An 18,695-nucleotide genomic window follows, 5' to 3' on the forward strand; every position below is an offset into this window, starting at 1 on the left:
GGTAAATTTACAATCCAAAAGGCAAAAGCCTAATATCAGCTTTTCTTTTTGCTTTAGTAAGTGTGTGCTCTCCCTAGAGTTGTTTTACACTTTTATGTAAAATGAATATTTCAGCAGTAAGCAATTAAAAATGGTGAGATTACTGGTTGTGATGAAGATGGATTCAATGCCTGTTTTTCATGTGTCTTGGGGGGGAACTGCAGAAGTGCTGAAGCCCTTTTGAACAAAGTGAAGAAATTATTTGGAGATCCCACCAAGAAAAACGAGGAGCTGAAGAATGAGGTCAGGGATAAAATGACAGATTACAAAAACAAGGCTGATGATGCTCGAGATCTGCTGAGAGAAGCCAGCAGTAAAATTAGGGAAGCCAATCGCTTATCTGCAATCAACCAAAGAAACATGACAGTGATAGAGGTGAGTGCTGATGAGCAGATTCCCTTAATTTACAGCCACTCTGAGGGTCAGACCAAAATCTAGAACTCTGGCCCTCTTTGGTTCACATGAACGTTTTTACAACCTGCAGAGAGAGAGAGAGAGAGAGAGAGAGAGATCCCAATAGTGCACATGGGGAGAAATTCATCCCAGTGCAAAGACATGTGAAAGTCCCTATGCAAAATTTAAACTATTGATTAAGGATTTTAATAAGAGGCCAATTACAGTCTTCACTATCCTCTATTTGCATCTTGCAGCCCTGCATTTTCTCCTTCATACCCCACCTCTAGAAAGAAATGAACTGGGTGTATAGGCGTTAAAGAGTATTAAATCAAAGTATATCTTTGGTATTTAGTAGTTGTTATAAATGATCTACCTGGTAGCAGAGGAATCTGCTTTTGATCTAATTTTAACTGCAAAGACTAGAAAAAGCACATTATACTTTTCATTAACAAGCATTTATCCGAGACAGAAAGAGCAGAGTCAAATCTAAATGAAGATAAATGTTTCAAACTCTGGTTGCTCTTGATGAGCTTTTGCCTAATATATGGTGATGAGGTTAGAGTTCCAAAACCTGAATTTTCATCTGAGGTTTGTGGATTTGATTGATTTACAAAGAGATGCAACATTGTAAAGTAAGAAAACATCGGCTGTTCTATATTTCTTTCTGGTGTGGTTAGAGCATGAAAGATGGAGCAATTGTCTTTTATCTAGGTTCTTATGCCATCCTTAATACTATAGACTCTATGAATAAATAAATAATAATAATGATTAATAATTAATTCTCTGAATACTGTGAGGAATCTCTTCAACCTGTGGTTTTGCTCTCTTCATCACTCTGAGATTTCCATCTTTTTTGCCTTTCACTTAATTAGTGGCCATCATAGCACTTTCCCATTTGCCTCAGTGATGCAATTGCATGGCCTACTGTCAATCTATTCTGTGATGCTTAATGACTCTGTTCATGATGCTGCTAGTACTTTGAACTAGAGACAAAGAGGGTGCCATCTCTCTTGTTCAATATGCACAGTATTCACTAATTGGAAAAGTGAAGGTTCCAAGGTTTGCAAAACTTACATTTCTCACATCATAATCCAATAAGACAATGGTGTCAAAAACCAAAACCCCACAAACTGAAAATTTTTATTAAATATGGGATCAAGAATTAAAATAAAGAATCTTTACAACATTTTGGTTTGGGCTAATTCATGGCCATAGTTGGGGAAAATAACATTATCAAAAAGTAGAGGAAGAGGGGATTTCTGACTTTTTTTAACCCATTCTGCTGTAATGTTACAGTCAGGCACTGTTGTCATGGGGCAATATAAAAATGACTTTTGACTATCTTTGCCATTGAGACATTCCATATTTTTATTGTTCACCATAATATCACTGAAGGTGGAGGAGGCAGAAAAAATGCAGAGGTGTTAGAATACCTGGGTACTCCTGCAATACCTTTACTTAATTAATTTCTATCATTGTGGGTATTCAACCTATAGAAAAGGAAGCAAGCTGTAGAAAGTAACAGACAAGAGACGGAAAAAATTCTGAAAGAAGGGAATGACATCTTGGATGAAGCCAGCCATCTTGCAAATGAAATCAATTTAGCTGTAGAGGTGAGCATTTTTCTTTTTGTTTTGCTTTTGAGGATAAGTTTATCGAGGCAGCAATTTTGGAGGAAAGTCCATATTTAGGTTGGGAGGAATAAGAAATCCTTTGGAGTCAGTTTCTTTGTGACGAAAGTGGTGGCCATTTTAAAAGTGTAACCCTTGGTGACATGGTTTAATAACCAAAAGTGCAGGTGAGTCAGTGAAAGGTGCATGATAAATGGAACAGCTTGACAGTGTATTTCAGAAATATCACCACAGCATAGCATAAATATTTCTACATCCATAATTTAGAAAAGATCTCCGCAAGAGTGCATGTGTGGAGGCATGTGTAAAATGCATTTTTATCTTTTCTCATACATCATTAAGAAACAAGGCAAGTTCAAAACAGTCAAGTCTTCAATGGAACAGTAGCTTTCAAAATAGTCTAATTGTCTCCAATTTGTTTTTCCATAGTGGTTCACTGAAGTTTTATTAAATGTCCAAGCATATGTGATTATATCTCATACAGAAACAATATGCAAAAGGACTGTGATGTTTGCATGCAGCTGTTTAAATATTCTTGTTTTGTGGCTTTCAGTATGTAGAAGATACGGGGGATCGGATACAACCAATTGCTGATCAGCTGAAGGATAAAATAGATGATCTATCTCAAGATATTCAGGATAGGATGCTTCCAGAAAAGGTGTTGCAGGCTGAAAACCATGCATCCCAACTGAATGAATCATCTGCAATACTGGATGGGTAGGACAAACATTTTTTGACACTTCTAAAGCTGTCATAGTCTAGTATCTAGAATTCCGTGAGAGAAATAGGAGATAATTTTCAGACTTTAAGTCTGTAATTATGAGTTTATTAGACTCCAGTGCCCTATACAGTTGCTCCAATGCTCTCCAATTGGGAGAGGCTATATTCTTCTCTTTGGAGGAGCATCAAAAGTCTGAATTAGATATGGAGGATTATGAAGATATGGTACATGGCTTCGGCTATATCCAAGATAATTAGTTCCAAGTATTTCTGAAAATGAACCAGTAGATGGAAAATACTGACATATTCAATTTTTTTTCAGTCTTCTACCTTGTGTTGTCATGTACACCTGGGCAAAGTGAACACAAAGTGGTATAAGATGCTACTCTTGTAATTTAATAGCATCTTTTACAGTCACTTCTCCACCATTGAAAATGACACTGCAACAGGCAAGGAGAAGCAGACCCTTTTTGTTTATCTTTTTATGTTTGAAATTGGCAGCCTTTAAGAGTGTGCACTTGCTGACTCTCGGGTAAAGGAAGCAATTTAAACATCACTTTCAAAGCAAAGTGAATGCATCTAAAACCTGTCCCCGAAAGCTTTGGTAGATTATTGTTTAAAAGCCAATTGTTGAGCTCCTTCATGTCATTTGGAAAGAGTCATACAAACTGATGTGAGGGGCGACAGACTGTGGAGAGGCAGATCGCCACAAAACAGTATTGCCGAGTAAGTTCCTGTGGCCATTACAGCATAGGAGAAAAGAACTTATAGCATCTCCTTTACAAAGTACAAATTGTTACAACTTAATCACAAAATGGCGCTCTTTCGAAAAAGCGCTATTTCAAAAGTAAAACTGCAGTCTAGACGCGGTTCTTTCGAAAAGGGAAGGCTTTTTTGAAAGGTCCTATAAACCTCATTTTTTGAGGATCTTTCGAAAAAGCCTTCCCTTTTTGAAAGAGCTACGATTTTACTTTCAAAATAGCACTTTTTCGAAAGAGGGTCATTACGTGATTATGCAAATGAAGCATGGGAAATTCAAATCCCGGCTTCATTTGCAATTTCAAAGTGCCTAATTTACATCCCTCTGTCCAAAGAGGGATGTAATCTAGACACAGCCTCAGAGCGGAAGGTGTATTTTGTGAACCAAGAAGACATAACTATAGTATCTCTGATCAAACTAACATGCTAGAAATAGCAGAAGACCTGCAGCAGGAGCTAATTACCCTGAATATATACTCTGGCAGTTAGCCCTTCATTCTGCTGCATCACAAATTTTAGTGAGTTAGCATGGGTACTTCTTCTCAAGATGAAAATTGAATCTTGAGCTTGAAGTGGAGCTGTACTATGACTTGTCTAAGATCACCCAGGCAGTCTGTGGTGGAGCAAGGAAATGAACATGGGCTTCTGGCATCATAGGCTAATGCATCATATGCTAATGATTGAACCTCTCCTTTTCTCACCGTCGAAGATCTCATTAACGCACAGTGTAAAACCCTATTATTTTTCTATGTGACACTATAAAAATAATATTTGACACCCCTCCTCTTAAACACTTAGCATCTGTGCTCCAGAAACCTCAAGTATGGCATTATGTACTGGCACCAATCATAAGAAATCTGAGCTGTTTGGCTCCAAGTACCAATCCATTTTGTTTTGTTGAGTCACAACAGCAGTTTTTAATGATGTGCTGTATCTTTTTCACCCTAACAGAATCCTTGCTGAAGCTAAAAACCTCTCATTCAATGCTACTGTAGCTTTCAAGGCCTATAGCAATATCAAGGACTATATTGATGAAGCAGAGAGAGTCGCCAGGGAGGCCAAGTCCCGTGCAAATGAAGCTCTGCAGCTGGTAAGAAAAGTGAATGGTGTCTTCTGGAAGGGAAACTAAGGCTGCTTCTATAACCCAGGGCCCCTGCCTACCCTTCATTTCAAATTCTATTATCTACCATCCTACTTCTTTGTCTGTACCCCTCCTACTGCAAGAGCTCCACATTCTGAGATCATATCTCCATATACTCCTGGTCTATAAACCTCCTCATCCCATTTTCTCCTCTCTGTGCCTCTTATAATATCCTTTTCTGGACTCTTTCCTCTTTACTTTTATTCCTGTCTCATAGCCTTCCAGCTAGCAACTGCTGCAACAAAGCCTCCAGACAGAAGCAAGTCAGCTTCTCTCTGATGAATGTGTACCTTGTTTGTATTTTAAACTGTGTTCTGAAGAAATCTTCAGCTTGGGTCCTTGCACACTGGTTCCCTAAAAAATATTTAAGGTCATTTCTCCACAATAAGGTCACTGAAACAGAACAGAAAGGCTTTTTGGAACAGTGCAAGAGCTCCACATTCTGATATCATATCTCCATATACTCCTGGTCTATAATCCTCCTCATCCCATTTTCTCCTCTCTGTGCCTCTTATAAAATCCTTTTCTGGACTCTTTCCTCTTTACTTTTATTCCTGTCTCAAAGGCAAAACAATTTTTAAACACTATATTTCCAAAATGTTCCAAGCTTCACAGAAAAGCTTCTCCCCCATGATGAGATGCAGCAAGTAGATGCAGTAGTCAGGGGAATTGGTTCATTGGGAGAGACAGGGCGGCTAGAAGGGTTTTAAATGGGTATTATAATGGAAAGAACTACCTCTGCTCCACAACAAACTCATGAGAGGCAGAAATCCAGGGATCTTTGTACTAGAAATAATGAAGGAGTTAAAAGCCTATTTATGGAGGCAAATATGTGACCAACTGACACATCACAGATACACAGGCAGAAAATACCCCTGCAGATGACAGAACAGAATGAAATTGAAAAGTCCCTGTTACAGGTAAAGATATCACAATGATGCAAATAGCTAACAGAAACAATACTAAATCCCTGTAGAATCAGAGTTACAGGGCTAGAAAAAAGGAAAATGTGACCAGTCCATACTCATGAATGAGTTAAGAAGGTCTGGATTTTAATTCGGAGGTAATCGCAGTTTTATTTACTTCAAATATTAACAGTTCAAGCATCACTAATTACTGACTTTAATCTCTTGAAGGGAAAATGGTGCCTCACATATTAGTAAATGCTGATGATCAATAAACATAGTTGTTTCTGTCAAACTTACCAATTTTAATGCAAAGGCAAATAATGAGTAGTGGGTTTATTTTCAGAATAAAAAATCAGAAAAATACCTCTATCTTTTGGTCCTATGATGCCTCAGAGACAATGAGGGAGACAGATGTTGTTATAGTGGATTAGGAAAGAAGAGAGATGAAATAGTCAGGAAACAAAGCAGGTGATTGCTATATGTCTACAAAAGGGCATATGTTAGAGAGGCAGTGAACCAGCTGATTATACTATAGCAAGAAAGTGAATAGATAATTTGAAGTGGAATAAAGAAAGGATGTAGACACTGTGATATAAATAGATCCAAATGATTAGCAAGTGAGGAGACCAAGGCAACATTTTTAAAGGTGCTCATTTCTGTGAATTCAATAGGTATTGCCTTATTTGTGATATGCAAGTTATATAAACTAGGGATCTAACTGATTAGAAAAATAGGAGTGTGCTGCCCATTTTAAAGTAATATGTTTTAAGTAAGTTCTTCTTGCTAAGTGGTAAAATAATTGAATCTTAGAATCTAGTGCTGGAAGAGACGTCAGGAGGTCATCGAGTCCAGTCCCCCTGATCAAAGCAGGACCGAATCTAACTAAATCATCCCAGCCAGGACTTTGTCAAGCCAGGACTTAAAAACCTCTAGAGATGAGATTCCACCACCTCCCTAGATAACCCATTCCAATACTTTCCACCCTCCAAGTGAAATAGTTTTTCCTAATATCCAACCTAGACATCCTCCACTGTAACTTGAGACCACTGCTTCTTTTTCTGCCATCCATCACTACTGAGAACAGCCTCTTTCCATCCTCTTTGGAACCTCCCTTCAGCAAGCTGAAGGCTTCTATCAAATCCCCCTTCACTCTTCTCTTCTGCAAACTAAATAAGCCCAAATCCTTCAGCCTCTCCTCATAGGTCATCTGTTCCAGCCCCCTAATCATTTTGACTGCCCTCCGCTGGACCCTCTCCAATGCATCCACATCCTTTCTGTAGTGGGGGGGGAGGAGCAGAACTGGATGCAGTAATCCATATGTAGCCTCACCAGTGCCGAATAAAGGGGAATAACAGCTTCTCTAGATCTTCTGGAAATGCACCTCCTAATGCACCCTAATAGCCTTCTTGGCTACAAGGGTACAGTGATACCCATATCCAGCTTCTCATCCACTGTAATCCCCAGGTCTTTTTCTGCTGAACTGCTACTTAGCTAGTCCATCCCCAGCCTGTAATAATGCTTGGGATTCTTCCATCCCAAGTGCAGGATGCTGCACTTGTCCTTGTTGAACCACATCAGATTTCTTTTGGCTCAATCCTCTAATTTGTCTAGGTCACTCTGGACCTTATTCATGCACTCCAATGTATCTGCCTCTCCCCCTAGCTTAGTGTCATCCTCAGATTTGCTGAGGGTGCAATCCATCCCCTCATCCAGGTCATTAATAAAGATGTTGAACAAAACTTTCCCTAGAACCGATCCTTGGGGCACTCTACTTGAAACCACCCACCAGCCAGACATCAAGCAGTTGATCACTACCCGTTGGGCCCGACAGTCTAGCCAGCTTTCTATCCACCTTACAGTCCTTTTATCCAATCCATACTTTCTTAACTTTCTGGCAAGAATATTATGGGAGACCATATCAAAAGCTTTGCTAAATTCAAGGTATATCACATCCACCTACTTCCCCATGTCCACATAGCCAGTTGCCTCATCATAGAAGCTAATCAGATTGGTCAGGCATGAATTGCCCTTGGCAAATCCATGTTGATTATTCCTGATCACTTTCCCCTCTTCTAAGTGCTTCAAAATGGATTCCTTGAGGATCCCTTCCATTATTTTTCCGGGGACTGAGTTAAGGCTGACTGGTTTGTAGTTTCCTGGATTGTCCTTTTTCCCTTTTTTAAAGATGGGCACTACATTTGCCTTTTTCCAATCATCCGGGACCTCTCTCAATCTCCATGAGTATTCAAAAATGATGGCCAAAGGCTCTGCAATGACATTTACCAACTCCCTCAGTACCTTTGGATGCATTAAATCCAGACCCGTGGATTTGTGCATGTTTAGCTTTTCTAAATAGTTCTTAACCCATTCTTTCTCCATTGAGGGCAGCCCACTTCCTTCCCATACTTCATTACCTAGTGTAGTAGTCTGGGAGCTGACCTTGTATGTGAAGACAGAGGCAAAAAAGCATTGAATAGTTCAGCTCTTCCAACATCACCTGTCACTAGGTTACCTCCCTCATCCAGTAAAGGCCCCACATCCTTCCTGATCACCCTCTTATTGCTAACATGCCTGTAGAAACCTTTCTTGTTACCCTTCATTTCCCTTGCTAGCTGCAATTCCAAATGTGTTTTTGTGTTCCTGATTACTCCCCTGCATTCTTGAGCAACATATTTATACTCCTCCTGAGTCATCTGTCCAAGTTTCCACTTCTTACAATCTTCCTTTTTGTGTTTAAGCTTGCCAAGGATTTCCCTGGTAAGCCAATCTGGTCACCTACCATATTTGCTTTTCTTACTGTGCATCGGGATGAATTGTTCCTGTGCTTTCAATAAGGCTTCTTTAAAATACAGGCAGCTCTCCTGGACTCCTTTCCCCTTCATGTTAGCATCCCAGGGGATCCTGCCCATCAGTTCTCTGTTTGCCTTTCCTTTCCCACATAGTATATAATAAAATACCTACTTCTGTATCATACAAATTCTTACATAGCACTGTGATGTATGATCATCTTAGAATTTTATTTATGTTAATCTAAAGGATGCTTTTAAAAAATGAAGTTGACAGTGTTAAAAATCAGAACTAAAGGAGACCGAGAAGCATTGCAGTAGCAGGAAGCCTGATAGATGAATAGAAAAGATAATCCAAATTTAAAAATATGACAGAATTCCTCCCATGTTTTATATGATGGATTCATTCTCCCTTTTAAAAGCAAAATAAATTAATCACAGATGGAAGACTCTCCAGCATTCAAGCAGCTTTCCATGGCCCATTACCTAGCCTGGGTGATGATGGTGATCAGGTTAATTGACTGAAAAGTTGAATCATGTTAAAGGATTTGGCTTCTAGTTCAGAGTTTAGAATGACAATTTTAAAGTGATGCTTGAAAAGTTATTTTTAATGTGATCACTCTTTTTAAAAATGTAGGTGGAGTCTCACAGGTGGTTGGTGAACCCCTGGCTTGAGGAGGCTAACTGCCAACCCGGCCCTGTCCACCAGCGGCCCTGCTCTTTCCACACCCACCAGAGCCCAACCCTTACTATGGTTTTTAACACCCTGTCCAGTGCCCCAGCTCCCCTATCCAGGTGGTCTATGGCCTCTGTCTCAGGCTAGTGCCCCCAAACCTTGAAGCATTGATCAGCATGGCCTCAGCCCCAGCTAGCTGTGGAGCACCAGGTGGCCAGGCAGCATGGCCCCAGCCTCCTCTGGCCCTGAAGTGCTGAAGAGCTGGGCAGTGCCACCTGGCCTGACCTCAGTTGGCATGCTCCCCTTTCCCCACCACTGAAGGCCCTCTTGCTGAGCCACGGCCCAGTACTGGATAGATAGCATGGCCAGAGCAGCCCCAGCATTGGGAAGATGGGCAGCTTGGTCCACATGCATGGACATACCACAGCCCCCAGCTTGTCTGCCCAGCCTCTGGCCTGGAAATAGCAGGCAGAAGGGAACCTAGAGGTGGTCATGGGCAGGGACTTTTTCACGCCTAGGATACCCATTCACAATGTGCAGTCTACTAAGCAAGATCAAAGGACTAGGGCTTGGTCTCCACTGCAGAGTTAGATTGAAACAAGACAGCTTACCTCACCCTTCATATGTCAGTGTGCATGCTACAGCCTTTGTCCTGCTGAGACAAGTGCTATACTACACCAACATCATAACTGCACCTCCACAAGAGGTCAGTGTAGCTATGTCAGTGTAGCTAGATTGATGTGGTATAGTAGACACAGGGGCTACATCTAGACTGGCCCCTAATTCCGGAAAAGTCATGCAAAGCAGGTAAGTCAGAATAGGGAAATCCGCGGGGGATTTAAATATCCCCCGCGGGATTAAATAAACATGTCCGCCGCTTTTTTTCCGGCTTGGGGAAAAGCCGGAAAAAAGCGTCTAGACTGGTGCGATCCTCTGGAATAAAGCCCTTTTCCGGAGGATCTCTTATTCCTACTTGAAATGCTTTGCATGACTTTTCCGGAATTAGGGGCCAGTCTAGACGTAGCCTGCATTTCTTACATTAGCTGGTGACTGTCATTCTTCTCAGCCATCCATTTACCATCATATTCATTATAATATAGAATTTCTGTTGTATGTAGTATTCTCCTTCCCAAATGACAATCAGCTGAAATATCCAGGAATTTGTAATATTTTTGTTGTAATTTGATTAAATGTTTCCTTTTTCAGATGTAATCAAATTTTGTTCTCAGAAGGATACATAACACCTATGGAAGTACAAATTAGGCCACTAGGGGTTTGTGAAGTAATATTTTTCATTATTATTATTATTATTATTATTTTATTATTATTATTTATTACAGTAACACTCAGAAGCCCCAACTGAGATGGGACCTCATTGTTTTAGGCAGTATGCTAAAAACGGGAAGGGAGAATGGAGAGGTAAAATGACGTGCCAAGGTCAGAGGCAGAACTGGAAATAGAATCAGAATCTCTGGAGTTCAGTACAGTGCCTATTTATTGGCCCTCACTGATTCCCTTTTTCTATTGCCCTTTGTTTAGCATATGGACTGATATAGGACATCTAAACACCCTATCAATCCATATGTCTAAACACAGTGTCAAATAAAGGAGTTCACCATCGCACATGTTTGCCTATGCACATGAACATGCATGTTGCACACAGTAAGATATTGGTAATGTCTGTGCTCTTCATTAAGTTAATATCTTATGAGCCACAAATCAGCAAAATGCACATTTTCTGTAAGATGCTTTGATTGGTTCACTCGTTTTGAATGACATGTTTCCTTTTACAAAAAACAGGACTATGTAGCATTTTAAAGACTAACAAGATGGTTTATTAGGTGATGAGATTTCGTGGGCCAGACCCACTTCCTCAGATCAAATAAGCTCATCACCTAATAAACCATCTTGTTAGTCTTTAAAGTGCTACATAGTCCTGTTTTTTGTTTCATCTACACCAGACTAACACAGCTACCGTATTTTCCGGCGTATAAGACGACTTTTTATGCTAAAAAACATCCCCCAAAAATCGGGACTCGTCTTATACACCGGGTATACAGGCAGTCCCCGACTTGCAGGTACGAACGGGGCTTTTCTCGCCCCGGAGGACACAGACTGCAGGACCTCGCGGTCCCGCCGCCCGTGTACTCCGGGGCGAGAAAAGCTGCTCCGCGTCTCCCTGGTCTGCAGACCAGGAAGACGCGGAGCAAAGCCGCGGAGGGGCTCCGGCAGCGGGGCAGCCCAGGCGTGCCTGGGCTGCCCCGCTGCCGGCTTCCCCCGAGGCTTTTCAAAGCCGGGACCATCTCCAGCAGACCAGGGACACCGGGAGCAAAGCCGGGGAGGCGGAGGGGTCCCGCGCCTCTGAGGCTTTGCTCTGGCAAAGCCGGGGAGGCGCGGGACCCCGCCACGGCTGCGGCTTTGCTCCCGGTGCCCCTGGTCTGCTGGGGACCATCTCCAGCAGACCAGGGACACCGGGAGCAAAGCTGGGGAGGCGGAGGGGCGCTGGGGCGCTGTCGGTTGGCCTCTTAAGGGGGGGTAGTCTTATACGGCGAGTATAAGATGAAAACCTATCTTTTAACTAGAAAATTAGGGGGTCGTCTTATACGCCCAGTCACCTTATACGCCGGAAAATACGGTACATTTCTATCAGTATTTCCTTTTAAATTGTTTTGAATCTGTACATCTCTGTTTATCTCTGAAAAGATCTTTGTAAAACATTATCTTTAGTGTTTGTAGTGCAATCAGGGTTTCTGGCACAAATATCAGCCTGGCCCTAATTACTCAAACCCTTATTCAACCTGCAGTATGTTTTTGCATTGCAAGTGCAGCCTTTCTACTTCATTCTATCAGATATAAACAACTTTAATAGTCAGTCAAGCAAGCCCAGTGAATTGTTAATAATTACTATCATGATCATTAGATCTGAAGTTCCATGTGCACAGAGTGATCATTCCCTAGCTTTTGTAGCTCAAAGGGAAAAGAAACATAATCGTATTTGACAGGTGTATCTGCTGCCAGAACTGGCCAAACATGCCTCCTTCAGGAGCAATTCCCTCATTGCATTGGAGCTCAAGTAAAGATTCTTCATGGCTACTCTTTTAATGGATTATGAGCGTCATTTTTTCTATATGTGCAGTGAATTACATTAGATATTACTCTATGTTAAAAACGGAGATCTGAAGATCCAGCTCTGCAGTTTTTATGGAATCAATAGTTTCATGTGGGTCTGTGAAGCTTGGAAGTGTGGAATGCTATTGCACAATAATGCAGCCACATGGATTTTGATTCAGGGGAGCTCCTAAGCACATGCTTAATCAGTCTCTATTCAAGAAAGCACGTATATAAGTATATGTTTCAGTCCTATATGATACCAAGGAGCCTGAAACTGGTAGCTGTGTTTATATGGAGTACAGGACATGAAGCAATAAAATGCTCCCTTATAGAGAATCTCATTATGAGAGTGTATTGACTTTCCAAATAATTTAGGGTTTCTGACAAAATTTTGATGTGGGAAGGCAAATGTATAGGGTTAGTGTGTAACAGAGAAGTGAGAGAGATATGCCAAGTGTACAAAAATATGACCTCGGGGTATTTTTAATATAAATATTCAATAATAATAGTGTCATTTAATTGGCATGTATTTAATTGTTAAGAACATGTTTCTGCCCTGGAAAATGAAAAGTAGTTACTTCTTAATTGCATACTAGTTACAAGGCTATGACCCATGACTAATATAAAATGTTATCTGGCTGTCAGGAGTACTCACAAAGAAATGCAGTGTGTATTATGGAGTGACCAGAGTTCATTATCTCACACTGAATAGTAAATGATTCATATTCCAGAGCATTTCCTAGCAATTTAAAATATTAATTTAATTTAGTAAAACAGTTTTCCTATCTGTCAACCATTGAACTGTAGGTACAGCTTTGTGTATTTCTCAAATAAGATATTTTAAATAGCATTTCGTAGTTAAGTATTTCAGATTTAACTTTTGTGCCCTCCTAAATCTATTTTTAGTCATTTCACCTTCAGTGACTTGATTTGGTTAAGAAATACAATTGCTACGAGGAAGTCTCTTGGTCTATATTAAAGTCTGTGTTGTGAGATCTAACCTCTTTATTAAATGTTTTATAGCTGTTGTTAGCAAGATGTTTAGGTTGAACTTCTGTAGTCCCAGCCACAGATGTTGCCAGATCAGAGAGCCTCTGGACCAGAGACCCTCAGTGGCTGGGAGTGGCAGCTGGCTGGGAGTCTGGGTGACTGGGAGTCCAGCTGGGATTAGGAACAGAGCCAGTTCAGAAACAGGACGAGGAGCAACCAGGAGTAGAACTGGGCTGGCAACAAGGAGCAGAGCTAGGTTGGGGGGTCAGCAGCAGGGAGATCAGCAGCCAGAGCCTATCTGGGGCTAGGAATGGAGCCAATCCAGCAGCTGGCCTGGGCCAGCAGTGGATTCAGGGCAGCAATCCTGAGCAGAGAGCCTGGTTGGGGCCAGCAGTGGCCGAGCTGGTGTCCAGGAGAGGCTGGTGGTCCTTCCAGGAGAGCCTGGAGCCTGGCAGCAGTAGGGTCAGAATTAACCACAGGCATACACTCATTCAGGACTGATCAAGTCCAGAGGTTACCTGACTAGGGAGATCCAACCTGTATTGAACTGTATTATGTTATTGTGCCTATAGTTGCAGGAAGAAATTTGGATTTAAAAAATATGCTTACAAAGATTTGAAAAAAAAATCTGGTCCCAGATTCAATTCTGCCTTCGCTACTTTTAGAAAAAAAAATCCTTTCTTTCTCTATTCTTAACTTTATCATTGACATTCCAGGGGATCCCTGCTTTCTTGTAAAAATAAACATCTGCTATATATTTGAGATGTCTAGTCTGTGTGACCATCTATCATGGGTCCATTTGTTCAAGAACTCCTCCTAAGTGGTAAGGAGCTAGAACCACCAAATTTGGTCTGGAGCTTCCTCTTATCCTCTATTTAAAGCAACGTCAGGGTTTTATTGTGCCAGGATAATGGAATGTGCCTGGAATTCAGTTGTTTCTCATGAAATGAAAGAGAGGGGTCTAGTAGGAGGGCCAATTATATTGCAGAATGACCATAGGACGGCAGTAAAGGGCCAGAGATGAGGACTGGGACAGCCATAACCCTATTGGGCCAATAGGGGGCAGAGGTGGAGAAAGGGATAGCAATATACTATATATTTCAGGGAGTTTGTCTGTTTGTGTGTGTCTGTCCCCTAGTCATTCATCCCTCCTGTGGCTGTGCCCACAGCAGCTGTCTTGGCCATGGACATATGGCCTGGCCCCAAGCTGATGCAATAATTTTTCAACTAGATCTTCCTCTTATACTTTTATGTTACTTTGAACTTGCCCTGAGCCAGCTTTAAAAATACTTTTTTTGTGAATGACATTGCTTGTTGTTCTGCAGGCATCTGGTCCTCAAGGATCATTGAAGGATGGTGCCAAGAACTCTCTTCAGAAAAGCTTTAGGGTTCTGAATGAGGCCAAGAAGATAGAAAGTGTTGTTAAAGGTATGTGTCCTGTGCATGACATTCATTTTCATTGGTAAGCTGCTAAGATCGGTTGTGGTCCTAGTGCCAGGAGGACGCATAGAAGGGAAATAAAATTTTTTTAAAGGCCAGCCTGGAACTGAGGTGTCAGTCGGTGAATACAAACTAACCCTCCAAGAGAGATTGTGACTTAAATATAGGGCTTTGAACCACTAGGCCATTCTAATTGCAAGAAATGAGTGCATTTTGTAACTTTTTGTCTAGTTATATAAAACTAGCTTCTAATTATGACTGTGGACCCATGCAAAGTTTTAATGCAGTATTATGTTCCTGCATGGGCTACCTGGGCATTGGGTCCAGGCATTACGTGGAGCTACTAGTAATATAGGTGGACAGGTAAGGGGGTAGGTAATGGTGGAACTTTAACTTCACCCTCTTTCACTGGGTACAGTAGTGATGCTTAACTATAGGTACTGGCTGTTACTGGCCAGCAGTAAATTACTTCCCACCACCTATGAATAAGGATGAAGAAATGTAAACTTTGCAATGAAAAGCTATGACTCTTGAGTCACAATATGACAATGGATAACTCATGGATTAGTGGTACAGCTGGGCAGAGTACTAAGAGTTTTTCAACTGAAAATTTCAACAAGAAGAGGAAGAATCATTTTCATCAAAATTTTCATTGGAAGATTCCAACTTTTTCTTAAAAATTACAATGTTTCACTTTTCAGAAACAAACCATAAATGTTAAGTCCCAACACTGCAGATTTGGGTCTAACAACTGTTAAAAATCAAACCAATTTCAATATTTAGCCAAAAAAAATTTGTTTAGTGTTCAGTATTACAATGAAAAAAATCAAACTTTTGTTTTAAGAAATCAAACTCTTTCTGTGAAAATTTTCATTGACTCAAACACCATTTTCTGTTGCAAAGAAAATTTTGACCTGCTGTAGTTTATGCTGCTGATGGATTATTTCTTGCTCAGGGCTTTGCTTGAAGTCAGAAGCTAGACCTTTCAATAAATGTATTACTTTAATAAATAATAAAACAGGTCAAATCATATTTATATATAATGCATTTGAATATTTTGAATGTATTATTTGACCAATTTTAGCATCTTGCAAACAGTAGTAACTTACTTCTGTGCTTTTTATCCAAACAAATTATACATTTCTGAAAAGTATACAAAATCACTTACTGTAACACTAATAGAAGCCATCTCTGGATGTAGTAAAATATAGTATCTGTTTAATAATGGTAACAAACTTCCATAACAGCTAAGAACAGGAAGTGAAGAATACCTTACCTGAATGAAATGGAGGGGAAATTTTTGTTAAACATAATTCAGTTACCCACTTCAAATTTGGCCAGTACTCTGAGGTTCCCACTCCGGGCTTGTGGGAAATGTTAGAGGTCTTTAATGATTCTAGTGGTCTGAACCACCATTTTTCTGTCAGCCACAGAAAAGCTGTATACACTGGCTCACATTCTTGTTAACCTTTTCAGAGAATCCTGGTAGATTGGTAAGGAATGATTTCCATTTACAAAAACCAATTTGACCCTTTCCCAACAAATTTTCTTAATCTATATGTCTGACACTATTATTCTTTACATAGTATAGTATAGTACAATGTGTATATGAAAATAACCACAAAGACAGGAATTAAAAGTCTTTGGAAGCCTTGACAAGAGACAGATGTGGAACCTGCAGGGAAAATGAAAAGTTGGCACTCTGGAAACAGAGAGACTGGCATGATTTTCTTACTGATGAATTGCAAACTCATCATAATATCTGAAAGTCAAGTTATGATTTCTTATAGTTATACATCATCACTCGAAAAATATCAACAACAATAAGATTCTGGAATCAGGGTCTAGCTAGTTATTTCCTTGTGGTGTGCTAACATTAGTTATACATTATTTTTATTAGTACATAAACACATTTTGTTCAAAAAACAATTTGGTCCAGTCAGTTGGCCCTTTTCCTGCAAAACTCCCATTGGCATCAGGTCAACTGTAGTGCAAAAGTATAAGGTCTAAGGGATCAGACCCAAAGGAGGTAGATTTTAGAGAATCTCTTTGGCTTTTTGCACTGAAACTTATTTTGGCAGCCCTAGGAATTCAGCCAACAGAACATATTTAACACACCATAAGTTGTCAGGTTTAAGGAGGTCATTTATTACATTTTGCTATCATATTCTCTTTGGGAATTAAAAACATTTTATCACAGTCTGAAAGTGAAGAAGGTGTGAAAATCTGTAGCACTGACTGTTTGTAAAACTGAATGTGCATTGTGGTTGCCAATTCAATAAAATCTATTGTGTGTCTTAACCATAAGTAAGTATATAGTGATATATTATGACATTGGGGAGCAGTCCACGGTAACATCTGGTACAGATCCACAATCCCTTGGAAGGTGAGGCAGAGGAAGTAGTCAGATTAGGGAAGAAGGAGGTCTACCTCACTGAACTCCCAGGCATTCAACTAGAACATCCCTTCTGGGGTAGAGCTTACTCCATCATGCACTGTTGGCTGGTTTGCAGACCAGTGTGTATGGAACAGCAGAGATCTCGCTCTATCTCCTGCATATCCACTTCGATGACTGCATTTATTTTGAATACATGGTGTCATAAACAGGGTCTATTTTAATCTATTGAGAGTATTATGATACAGGATTCTATGTACAGAGAAGTAAAGAAGGGTAATATAATTAATGTTTATGGAAAATAAGTAAGTCAGACTAACTTGTTACCTTTTCCCGTGAATCATAGCAGCACTTAGATTGGGTGCAGAGGGAGTGTATGGCTCTCATAGTCAATGTTAAGACCCACTTCGTCAGATGCATCTGACGAAGTGGGTCTTTGCCCACAAAAGCTTATGCTCCTACACTTCAGTTAGTCTATTAGGTGCCACAGGACTCCTCGCCGCTTTTGCAGATTCAGACTAACACGGCTACCCCTCTGATAGTCAATGTTGTATGCAGTTGACACATACCTCTCTTCGCATGCTCTTGTTTTATGTGTGCATTACTTTAGTAGTACTGGTAAAGAGAAAAACTACACGGACAGAAATCAGAGGAATCTGGCAACCCTGCACAAGAGCAACAGTAAACAAAATGTCTTGCAGGCCACACATAGAACCCCGATGGGCTCCATGCAGTCCACAGGCTGCAGGTTGTCCACCGCTGAGCAAGAGTAAATCTCTGACAATTTTTAACCTAGGTTTGGATATTTTTTCTAAAAGATCTGCTTTAAGAATGATTTGTGGGAAGTTCTAGTGTCTGTGTTGCACTGGAGGCCAGAGTAGATGATCAGAATGGTCCTGTCTGGCCTTTGAATCTATGGCTATCTGAAAAAGTTATGCAGCCTATATTGGAACAATTATTTGTTACGGCCACCATTCCACAGTCCAAGACATTTTGTGCTCAAAATAAAAAGCGAGGACAGAATTTGTCTTAGATAAGTGCGAATTCCATATATAAACTTGGCCTTGAGAAAGTTCATTACAGTATAAATTACATATTGAGGAGATGTTTTAAAATATACTTCAACTAATATTTTGTTCTTACCAAATTCACAGAAATGAAAGTGTAAATAGTGTGACATAGTCACAAAACAAATCTAATCCAAGCAGAGATGGAGCTTTATAAATTCACAAATTAGGTTCTCATCTACATTCACACAACCCCACTGAAGATTAATGGAACTGATGGTTTTTCATTAGGTTCTTTAATAATGATTTATATTAAAATTGCTTTCTAGAGGCATAAAACTTTAACAGGTCATTGCATGGATTCTGAACATAATGAAATACAGTCTCAAATTCCACCTGCCCTGCAAAAATCAGTTAAAATGTGTGCCCTGAATGCAGAGTAAGTGCAGTGAGCAGATTTCCTCTCTCCCCTTCCCATCCCCCCACTTTTACATCAAACTAATGATGTTACCTGGCATTCCTGTATCTGTTGGCATTTCTGAGATTAAAAGTGTGAGCTGAGATTAAAAATAATAGAATGAAACCTCCTTAGGATTCTTACAAAGCTGTTGTCTTCAAAATCCCTACTGAAAATACAGAAGTGAAAGATGTATGATGGGCACTCTATAAAGAGCTGGTAGACACAAATGATCGTTA

General features: G+C 40.3%; 1 protein-coding gene across 5 annotated transcripts in view; it reads left to right on the top strand.

Moving 5' to 3' along the window:
* The window catches only part of LAMA2 (laminin subunit alpha 2), a 503,865-nt gene that overhangs the window by 402,292 nt on the left and 82,878 nt on the right, over nt 1-18,695 (top strand). For all 5 annotated transcript variants that reach the window (XM_075924139.2, XM_075924141.2, XM_075924140.2 and 2 more), the window contains 5 exons: nt 204-414; nt 1,932-2,048; nt 2,620-2,783; nt 4,497-4,635; nt 14,483-14,585. In XM_075924139.2, coding sequence (XP_075780254.2) covers nt 204-414; nt 1,932-2,048; nt 2,620-2,783; nt 4,497-4,635; nt 14,483-14,585 — 734 coding nt within the window. The remainder of the gene's footprint in view (nt 1-203; nt 415-1,931; nt 2,049-2,619; nt 2,784-4,496; nt 4,636-14,482; nt 14,586-18,695) is intronic.

The sequence above is a fragment of the Pelodiscus sinensis genome, chromosome 3 (assembly GCF_052426305.1).
Source record: "Pelodiscus sinensis isolate ZL-2025 chromosome 3, ASM5242630v1, whole genome shotgun sequence".
Lineage (NCBI taxonomy): Eukaryota > Metazoa > Chordata > Testudines > Trionychidae > Pelodiscus > Pelodiscus sinensis.